This window comes from Danio rerio, chromosome 13 (genome assembly GCF_049306965.1).
Source record: "Danio rerio strain Tuebingen ecotype United States chromosome 13, GRCz12tu, whole genome shotgun sequence".
NCBI lineage: Eukaryota > Metazoa > Chordata > Actinopteri > Cypriniformes > Danionidae > Danio > Danio rerio.
This window is the reverse complement of record NC_133188.1, coordinates 46806137-46818046: the sequence shown is the minus strand read 5'-3', so window position 1 is coordinate 46818046 and position 11910 is coordinate 46806137. Positions and strand designations below refer to the sequence as shown.

General features: G+C 37.9%; 1 protein-coding gene across 3 annotated transcripts in view; it reads right to left on the bottom strand.

Annotated features, from left to right (window-relative positions):
• Positions 1–966: 966 nt before the first annotated feature.
• Positions 967–11910, bottom strand: part of cdh23 (cadherin-related 23) — a 473177-nt gene continuing 462233 nt past the window's right edge. For 2 of the 3 annotated variants that reach the window (XM_073919489.1, XM_073919490.1), the window contains one exon: positions 967–9744. In XM_073919489.1, coding sequence (XP_073775590.1) covers positions 9412–9744 — 333 coding nt within the window. In that variant the 3' untranslated portion in view covers positions 967–9411. 3 annotated transcript variants of the gene reach the window in all.

The window sequence follows — 11910 nt, the reverse complement described above, 5'->3', positions numbered from 1 at the left end:
CATTATTATGGGCGTCTCATCTTCCCATTCTGCAAAGCCCACTCTGCTTTTTTTGCCGGTCCACTGCCATGATTCCGCTACATTCATCCGCAACCTATCCGCAATTAAGCAATGTATTCAATTAATCCTAATGTATTCTTTTATTACCCGACCCTTCAGGCAGATTATCCGCAGCGCCCGCGGATATAACCGCCATCTGCACATCAATACCTTACACCATATGGGAAAACAAACCTCTGCTATACACCTTGCAGATGTCTGTGGTCCATCACTGAGAATAAAGGTAGAATAGGTGCAGAAAATAGTCAAACAGCCTTGTGTGTATAGACTATTCTGACACAAAATGCAGCAAAAATCCTACACGACGGTAATAGTTTTACTAATATCAGCATACTCCACGTCTTAATCCGATTTCTGTTTAGTTCAATTATGACCTTAATCATATTAAATGAATCAAATAATCGCTGTTTACATGGTAGACTCCTAATTAGAGACTTGTCTTAATAGCATTACAATCGGATTATTGGTTGCCATGTAAATATACTCAATGACACATGGAAATATGTGCTGTCAATCAAATCAGTGGGCCAGAAATCCACACTGCTACATTACAATGCAGTTGACCTGACTGACTATGTGGTGACACAATGACGTTAATCGCTTTATGTGCTGTAACATGTAAAACAGGATCATGAATGTAACATTCAAAAAGTAACTCATGTAAACACCTTGATCATATTATAGTCTTATTCAGATTAAGGCAAGTAATTTGATTACTGATGTCCTTGGTAACGTAGCCAGTGACACTTTTCCAACTCAGTTATTACTGATATTACTCTGTTTTGGAAGCTCTGTGCATTTCTAAAAGGCCCACCTGAGTCTCTTTAATATCCTGCATCTGGGCTTTAATACATACAGGAATGCTTTGGTGAGGGGTTTTATCATCTTTATGACCTCGAGCCAAAAACCGTTGCATATTTCCTTTATTCAAACTGGATCCACAAAGATTTTCCATCTACAGCCTCAACGCTGATGACGAGACAATGACCAGAAATGAAATGAAATACAAAAAACAGGGAATATAAAAAAATAATGTCATACACACACGACACACACGGCTCAAATAATCTGGTATAAAATGTTGAAAAATAAATACACTTTAATACAACCATTTACACTCAACTGTGTTTGGTAAATCAGCTTCTTTTTGTTTTCTTTTCCCAAAAATATCTTTTATATTTATTTTTTTGAAATATCAAAAAATGCAAGTCAAATAAAGACATGTACTGCGTCCCAAATCACATACTATCCACCCTAAATAGTAATTCTATTCGAAAATAGAATTAGTATGTCTAATGCTGCGGTCGCACTAGAGTTTGAGCATGGGAATTTTTGTCTTCCGGCACTACGAAAATGGCGCAGGATTAAACAAGATGATTAGACATTTAAAAAAGCGAGCGATTGGTCCACGTTTTAAATTCCTGTCCAGAGAGGCCATGTTTTGATCTTCGATTGGTCTTACGCAGTCACGTGATGCGATTTCCCAGGTCAGAGTTCACCAAGCTTAAACTTTGCAATGCAGCGAACTGCAAAACTTGTAGCACGAGCTTGGTTTCCGGTGTGGGTATGAATAGAAGTCTATGGGAAGAAAAGTGCAGCGTGACCACGGCTTGAATGCCTAAATAGTATTCGAAAATCATAGTATGTTGAAAAAAAGTATGCCAAAGGTTACCAGATGGTTTACCATTTCCAGAAAGAAAATTGAAGTGTAGAACCATCCATACGCTTGTTTCATGGCGGCCACCAAAGCGAGGCTGTGTTGGGAATAAACCCGAAAGTATAGGATCAGCCGCACTGTAAACATTGCAACATGCTGTGGACTACAAACCTCCTGCCTCTGCCGCGATTTCAAAGATAGTGCAGATATGGTGTAACATCACGTTAATATCATTCATTTATGTTTAATTTAAACAATTAAAAGCATATTAGACATCAAAACAAAACCACAATCTCTTTAAGAGTGATAAGCTTCAGTGTCCTCCTAGGCTTCAGTTCATGGCACCAGGTAAGCACCGTGGGGAGGCTACCCTGCTTGAGCCTATGTAATCTGGTGAGTGATAAAACAAAGCAGTTCTCTGTAGCACACCCTCATGTCTGTAATAGTGTTGAAATTTTAAAAACGTCCATTTCCTGCTTACATTTAAACGCATTCTTAAGCACTGCTGATTTGCCATAGCCGATCACAGTCATTTCTGTTGGACTGGTGAACACTATGAAGCTCATCAGTTCACCGCTCTTCACCAAATACAAACAGATACATGGGTAAAGCCGCGAAGATCAGGCGATTCATCAGTAGATCACTCGTCTGTGTCTGCACCCAATAAACATTGGTAAAGAGAGGTGAATGGATGAGTTTCACAGCCAATCACTGTCATTTCTGTTGAGCCCTGGTGAACACTATGGGAAATCAGCTATGTTAAAGAACGCACTCAACAGCACTTAAATAGTTTTTTTTACATTTCTGTAGTAGTACTAAAATTCAGTATCGTGACAAGTCTAATAAAGTTTAAAAAATTCAGTTCATTTACTTGATTTTGATAAATGGCATCAAAAGCGTGTTTGTGAAAGAAAATGTTAGCTTAGTAGTGTCATTTCCCTTAACTTAGCTGCAGAGTAAAACCCAAAAGGTTTAGGCAACTCAAACCATTTGAAGAAACCGATTGCAAACAAGCATTTAAGTTCAAACCTAATCCTAATGAGTTCTGTGAACTTAATCCATTTGAGTAAACGAAGCAATCTGAGCACAGTAAAACCCGATAAATGAAGAGAACTCAAACCAACTGAGCACTGTAAAACCCAATAAGTTAAGGCAACTCAAACAGTTTGAGGAAAGGGATTTTTACTAACCATTTGTGTTAAAAAACTAATCTATATGAGTACTGTCAACTTACTACATTTAAGTTGAAGTAATGAGGTATTTATTTAACTCATTACCTTCAACACAGAGTTTAAGGGCCTACTCACACTATGCCATCCGTACCGTGCCCAGGTCCGTTTCCCGGATCGTTTGAAAAGTGTAAGTGCGCTGAATCGGGCTCAAGCACGGTTCACTTGGCCGGCCCTGGCCCGGTTGGAAGAGGTGGGCCTGAGCGCGGTTTACTTGGGCGGTACTTTTGTAGTGTGAGTGCAAAACGCGCCAAAGCCCGAAACTGAAAGCGAGACGTGACTTTTAAGGGACTGTTTCATATGGATTTATTAATCATTCTTAGTGTTCAGTGAACGCAAACTGCCGTAGTTTATTAAATACGCAAACCCCTCACTGCATGACAGCTGCGCGCCTTCAGCAGACCTCATTCCTGCGGCACGCGGGCTTTATGATTGTTTATTATTAAAAGTGGCGGATCTGTTCGGCGAAATATCTGACTGCGTGTCCCCGCATCCCTAAGGACTGTTTGGCAAAATATTTGACTGCATGTCACTGCATAACAAACCGACTGAATCGATATAACTAGAGAAATCTCCACTGTGCTGCTGAGTGAGAGAGCGCTTCTCACTGAACATCGCAGCATCGATGACGTTAGCGTGCCCAGGCCCGATTGTGGTGTGAGTGCAGGCCGTCGGGGGAGACGGGAGGGGGACAAGCGCGCTTTAGCCCGGTTCGAGGTAACTGTACCTAGTGTGAGTTCGGCCTAAAGCTCTTTTCAAATAAGATGTATTAACTTTCAGTCAATTTTGAGTGAACTACACTTATTTAATTTGATAAAGTTGACTGTTGTGGGGTTACAGTGTGAAAATAAGGTCTGGTATTCCTTTTTATTTTCACTATCAATTCAGAACGGACCTTCGAGTCACTCGGAAGATGGTGAAATTATAAATTTGAGTCACTTTCTCTTTGCTGATATACAGCCAAGTACGCATTCCTGTGTGACTTCAGTCTATACTTTCGGGTTTCTTCCCACCACAGGCTTTTAAAATAGCGGCCGCGTGAAATCAGTCCATACTCTAACCACTGATATTGCCCACAATAGATTGTATGTTGGACATGAATTTGATTAGAACTACAAAAGCAGTGTAGTTAAAAATGTAAATAAACTACAAACATGGTGGATGCGCAAGACCAGTTGCAAGTAAAGAGGCTTTGGTAAAGATGTTTGAATGACTGTTAGTCAATATCTATGTTATATTTCATCTGCAACAACAAAGTGAACGTATATCAAGATATGTTTGGACATTAATTTCTGAATGCATAATTATCCAAAGACCTGAGGAGATTTCTCTGCATGAAAGACTCATGAATTAGCAGATTATCCTGTTTCTGCTTCTCCGATAAGGTAGAAAATTAAATATAAAAGAAATGTTCGATTGACAGCTCATAATTAAGGAACATTATGATCTGTTAACGAGGAATTAGAATGTCCCCAAAAGGCTTGCATACTCCGCTATACACACATTTAAAAGTACATACTTTTAGGGTGTAGTACAAGTATGTGAATTGGGACGCAGCAATGGTATTTCCTCTCATTGGTGGCAGTGTTCTGTCAATGACCGGCTCAGCTGTGACCGCTATTATTTTCCAAGCATCTTGACTTTATCTTCCCTTTTTTTTCTGACAAAGTTCAAACTGAGTTATGGCATCTCATGAACCGTACAAGCACTGCCATTTTTTTACTGGAACACGTGACACACACACAGGACAAGTCCCTCAGCTCAAGCAAAAGTGTTTTGTGAGTTGATTTGTTCAGTTTTTGTTTGTTCTTCATTTGACCAGAATCAAAGCTCTGGTCTGAGTTCAGTGGAAACAGTGTTTGGTCTGCTGACTGGCTTTCCTCATTGGTCCGTGAAACCGTTTTTGTCCATTTTCTTGAATGCAGTCTTCCACTTTTTTTAGTTGACAGAAACGAAGAGATGAACTCTATTTTTAAAAACTGTGACGTCTTCAATCTTGCTCTAGAGCAGCTTATTGTTCCTGTTTTATTAATCGAATGGGCTTCTCACACTTAACTCTAAACTCTGTATAAAAAACCCTATGCTTTAATTAGACCTCACATTGTAAATCATTTCCCCTCGGTTGTAAGGTTTAATCATCGCAGATTTTAAAAAACGTTCTTGCATACTTAAAATGAACACCATAAATCAGACAAGTACAGCACACAACCATCTAAAATGACAGTCTAAAATGATTTGTCTTAAACATTAAAAAAATATGACACACTTTATCTTTAAATAGTTCTCTCTGCTTTCAACACTCTACATCTATTATTTTTGGATGCAGCATTAATGTATTATTGGGTTTAATAATTATAGGGCCCTAAAAAGGTTTATTTAGCCAATTCTGTATTCATTTTTTTTCTGGAGTCTGCTTTAATTAACAGATTAAGTCTAATTAATTAAAATTATGAAACTTTTAACCAATTCAAATACGAACATGCAGAATTCTTTTGTAAAAAGTTTTATTTATATTTACAGATACTACCTGACAAAAGTCACGTCATCGATCCCAGTTGGAAGAGCAACAAATAATAACTTGACTTCTAGTTAAATCATTTGAAAAGGTGGCAGAAGGTTGATTTTTCAGAAGAATCATCTCTTGAACTGCATCCCAATCATCACAAATACTGCAGAACACCTATTGGGACCTACTTGGACCTAAGATTCTGACAGAAATCAGTCAAGATCCGCAGAGTGGATGGCAACATCAGCAGTTGGAGGTAGCAAGACATTTGTGCTGCCCATTACATTACAAACCACAGGAGAGGGCAGATACTTCAGCAGGATAGCGCTCTTTCTCATACTTCAGCCTTCACATCAATGTTCCATGAAGGTCAAAGTGCTCCAGGATTGGCCTGCTCAGTCACCAGATTTGAACATTATTAGGCATGTCTGGTGTAAGATGGAGGAGGCATTGAAGATGAATTTAAAGAATCTTGATGAACTCTGGGAGTTCTGCAATGCTTTCTTTGCCATTCCAGATGACTTTATTAATCAGTGATTTGAGTCATTGCTGAGATGTATGGATGCAGTCCTCCAAGCTCATGGGAGTCATGCACAATATTCATTCGTTTTCCACTGCACCATGACTTTATATTCTATACTGTACATTATTTCTGTTACTTGACAAAGTTTTGTCTAAGCAAAGTCAGACCTTACTGTTTTAATGAAATCATTAAAAATCAAGGCATGATCATATTTTATTTTGGCAAAATAAGCGTAATCTAGAGGCCTTTGGCTTTCCTATAAACCACTTCTGATACCAAATGATCAACTAGAAGTCAAGTTATTGTTTGTTGTTTCTAAAACTTGGATAGCCAAGAAGACTTTTGACAGGTAGTGTAGTCTTTATCGTGACTTTGGGTGTTTACTCATGCATTTTATTCATTTTTCTATCCAAAATCGGACAAACTTCATGGGTTCTGCAATTTTCTGCATCATGGATATTTGTTTAAATTTTTCTTTTCATTCAAAATTTGAATCCATTTGGTGGTTAGACCCTCATACATAGCTTAACCAATGGTGTAAGTTTGGGGCAAGGCCATTTGTTTTCGACCAATAGCATGAAAGGGAATTGTTTAGGATGTCTGCATGAAAACTAAATATTTTAGCCGTTTTGCTTTGAAAAATACTATAGAAATGATACAAAAATCTAAATAATACTGTCTTAATTTCTATTTAACGCTCACTATCACTGTTAAAACATGATTGTTTCTACTAAACTATCTTCCAGCAGCCATATGAAGTGCATGGCTGCGTCTGAAATCACAGTATATATAATAATACAAGCAATCCGAGTAGTATATCCAAAAATTCATAGTATTTAAAAAACAGTAGGTGAGAAGTACCTGGATGACCTACGACTGTACTTCCACTGAGATTTTAAAATGCGCAACCAGTTGAAGCCATGCATTCAAACATATTTTCTCTTTTGTTTTCTCATAATCGAAACTTAATTTACTTGTGATCTCGAAATAACTTGTTTCATCGTGAACTCGACATAAAAAGATGTTTTTTCTTCATCACAAAATAATTTTCTTGCTATCGCAAAATAACATAAGATGTTTTTTCTGCTTATTGTAGGATGTTAGACACGCATATCGCATTGCAGCTTACACTTACCACAGTATTTGTCAATAACTTGCTGAAAGGACGCATTAAAGCAAAGTTAAATGAAACGAAGCAAAAACATTCTCCATAATTAATTCACACATTCAACAAATTATTTTATGCCATCTAGAATACAATACAGCATGCCTTGTGTACCTTTCTGTTTTTAAATATTCGACACAATTTTCAAATAACATTCATTCATTCATTTTCCTTTGGCTTAGTCCCTTTATTCTTCAGGGGTTACCACAGTAGAATGAACTGCCAATTTTATCAACCATATGTTTTACACAGCGCATGCCCTTCCAGCTGCAACCCAATACTGGGAAACACCCTCACATTCACACACATACACTACACACAAATTAGTTTATTCAATTCACCTACAGCGCTTGCTTTGGACTGTGGGTGGAACTGGAACACCTGGAGGAAACCAACACGGGGAGAACATGCAAACTCCACACAGAAATGCCAACTGGCCCAGCTGGGACTCAAAACAGCTACCTTCTTGTTATAAGGTGGCAGTTCTACCCCTTGAGCCACCGTGCTGTCCAGGTATAAATATTAATAATAATTAAATAAATAAAAGCCAAAAATATCGTCATAGTTTAAGCTCGTGAAATTTTGTCGTACGGTGCTGCGAAAAGGAGCGGGATTAAACAAGATGATTAGACATTAAAAAAAGCGAGCGATTGATCTATATTTAAAATTTCTGTCCAGAGAGGTTATGTTTTGATCCTCGATTGGTCTCACGCAGTTAAGGGATGCGATTTCGCAGGTCAGAGTTCTCCAAGCTTGAACATTCCAATGAAGCGCTCTCCGAAACTTGATGCACGAGCTTGCGTTTCCGGTCTGATGCATTCGCGTGCATATGATTGAAAGTCTATAGGAAGAAAAGTTGTGCTACCACAGCTTTAGTTTGTGAAACTTCACGTCAAGATTACGGAAAAACAACTTTTTGTTATGTCAAGATAACGAGAAAATAAAAGTCAGGATCATGAGAAAATAATATTCAAATGCATGGCCTCTTAAGACTTCTGTAATGATACCAAGTGAGAGAATTCATGAATGTAAGTTAGTAAAAAAAACGCAACTAAAGTAGGTAAGGTCACAGGGCTGCACAATATATTGTTTCAGCATTGTTATTGCAATGTGATCATTCGCAATAGTCACATCGCGAGTTTACGCAATGTTGAGTCTGAATTGATCATTCCGCAAGTATTTATTGAGCCCTGTGATTGTGTGAGGGTTTTAAAGCATTCAGGCATAACTTTGAAAAATTAAGAACAATTTTATTGAATTATTAATAATATGAAGACTATGCAGTATTATTTTACATTTGATTGTTCATTTACTGTGTACCTGAATACAGTTTGACTCCTTAAAAAACAATAAAATGTTGTTTAATTAATTAGTATATTTTCCTTTATTAAATTTCTCTACACTTATAGATTTAGTTTATTATATTTTAATGCACACCTAAACAGAACCGTCCCAATCAGTCTAAAACGGTCAATTCTTTTCAAATATTTATTCTACTCATCTCATGAGATTCTATTGATATCGTAATATATAATCGCAGAATAAAACAATATCGCATTGTTAAGATTTTTCAAATATTCTGCTGCCCTGGTAGGTCATGTGATCAGGACAAATAGCGGATATAGTACACTCGAATTCCATTCATATTACTTGAATTTATACTACAAACAACATACTATGTTTAATGCATGTGTATGAAATTCAAATTCAAATGTAAGTTGTAGGCGATTTCAGACGCAGCCAATGAATATCCGAATGATTTAATTTAGGTTTGTTTGGTTGTTGAACTGCACACCTTCTAGTTCTGCATTGATTCACACTATATATCTCCAGCACTGCAATATACAGCGCCAAACCCTGTTCCATAATTCCTCCAATGTACAAGTGTGAAAAGCCCTAGAGATATGCTCTCAAACGCCGTTCAAACACACAGACACACATCACATTCATTTCTTGTGCCCAATTCAAATATGACTAAACTAAAACAAAAACAAAAAACTAGAGTCCATATTCGGCCTTCCACTGGTCTGAGAGTGCATTGGTTCCTCTGTGTAGATTGAGTGTGTGTGGTTAAAGTCTCATGAAATAGCCCTGACATGTTGAGCTGCCCTTGATTTGAGGCATTCAGAGTCCACACACACACACCTACACACTTTCCTCACAGCCTGGCGCTCACAAACCTGAACCAGGAAAGAGTTTAGGATTGAAAAAGCGAGAGCCAGGAGTGACGTGCACGCTGTAGTGTTCTCAGACCAGCGAGGCCTCGGCTAGTCATAACTCTGTGATCTCTAACGGACTTTCAGACAGGGTGTCGCTGCCTTTGTTTCTGTGTAACGGTGTTGATTTGGCGGACTCTGTTCGGGCGTTGCGTTCGGCGTACAGGCCGCCGTCTGCATGCAAGGCTTCGAGGGAACGAGCCAGAGCCCGCTGGTCATCTTCGGGCAGGCTGTTGAGGTCAGAGGTTAACAGTGTGCCCGTGCTGCCGTGCACCGCGTGTACCCCATCAGGACCCCTGAGCTCGATCGGGAGCTTGTGCTTGAAGCGAAGGGTTCCCCGACCGCCGATGCGCTCTTCATCATCCTCATCCAGGTCACTCTGAATCAGCTGAGAGTGGAGAACATGGATGGATGAATAATGTAATGATGAACGCATGCATTAAAGTTAGAATAGAATTGAAGATGATGCAGGATAGGAGGGTTTTTTGGTGGACGGAAATATGAGTGAGTGAAATAACAGATTGATTTCATGATTATTGGATGGAAGGAGAGATAGACACAATGGTGAATGGGTGAATATGAATGGATATATGGTATAATTGGTTAGCGAATTGGTTAATTAATGGATGGTTGAATGCATTTATGGATTGGTAGATACAAGTATGATGGGGAATAGAAGGAAAGAGTGATGAACATGCATTAAAGTTAGAGTAAAATAGAAGATGGTGCAATCATAGGTGGATAGGATGTTGTTTGTTGGATGACGGAAATATGGGTGAGTGAAATAATAGATTGGTGGATGGAAGGAGAGACGGACACAATGATGAATAGGTGGATATGAAAGGATATATGGTATAAATGATGATTGATTAGTGAGTTGGTTAATTAATGGATGATTGAATGTATTTATGGATTGAAAGATCAATGCAGAATGGGTGGATGAAAGGAAAGAGTGATGAACGCATGCATTAAAGTTAGAATACATTTGAAGATGAATGCCATCATAGGTGGATAGGATGGTTTTTTGGTTGATAGAAAAATGAGTGAGTGAAATAATAGATTGGTTTGTGCATTGATTGGTGGGTAGAAGGAGAGATGGACACAATGATGAATACGAATGGATATATGGTATAAATGGACATTGATTAGTGAGTTGGTTAATTGATGGGATGATTGAATAAGTTTATGGATTGATAGATCAATGCATAATGGGTGCATGAAAGGAAAGAATGATAAACACATGTATTAAAGTTAGAACAGAATTGAAGATGATGCAATCATAGGTGATTAGGATGTTTTTTGGTTGATGGAAATATGAGTGAGTGAAATAATAGATTGGTGTATTGATTGGTGGATGGAAGGAGAGATGGACATGATGAATGGGTGGATATGAATGGATATATGGTATAAATAAACATTGATTAGTGAGTTGGTTATTTGATGGATGATTGAATGAGTTTATGGATTGATAGATCAATGCATAATGGGTGGATGAAAGGAAAGAGTGATGAACACATGCATTAAAGTTAGAACAGAATTGAAGATGATGCAATCATAAGTGATTAGGATGTTTTTTGGTTGGTGGAAATATGAGTGAGTGAAAAAATAGATTGATTTCATGATTATTGGATGAAAGGAGAGATGGACACAATGATGAATGGGTGGATATGAATGGATATATGGTATAAATGGACATTGATTAGTGAGTTGGTTAATTAATGGATGGTTGAATGCATTTATGAATTGGTAGATACAAGTATAATAGGTGGATAGAAGGAAAGAGTGATGAACGCACACACGTTAGAACAGAATTGAAGATGATGCAATCATAGGTGGTTAGGATGGTTTTTTGGTTGATGGAAATGTGAGCAAGTATAATATTAAATTGGTTTCATGATTGGTGGATAGAAGAAGAGATGGACAAAATGAGGAATGGGTGAATATGAATGGATATATGGTATAAATGGACATTGGTTAGCGAGTTGGTTCATAAATGGATGATTGAATGAGGTTATGGATTGGTAGATCAGTGCATAATAGTTGGATAGATGGATGAATGAATGATTGAATGAATGTAATGATGAATGCATGCATTAAATTTAGAACAGAGGACAGATGCAATCATAGGTAGGTAGAATGTTTTTTCACAAGTTGGTTAATTAATGGATGATTGAATGAATTTATGGATTGCATGGGTGGATAGAAGGAATGAGTGATGAATGCATTAATGTTAAGATAGAAATTTGGACATATGAAATCATAGATTGATGCATGGAGTTACAAGTTGGAACATATATAGATGGATAAATGGATGCATTATGGGTCAATTAAAGGATTGATGGAGGCACAGTAGGTGGACAGAAGGAATGGATGGATTAAGTGATGAATTAATGCATAGTCCGATGGAATTAAAGACGTGATCACAGATGGATACAGTGAATTGTGGATTGACAGATTAATGAATGCAAGAGGGGATGACAGAAGGAAAGAAAAATGAATGGATTAATGCATTATGCATGAAAAGGAGGAATAGCGGGTACAGGTATAGATGGAT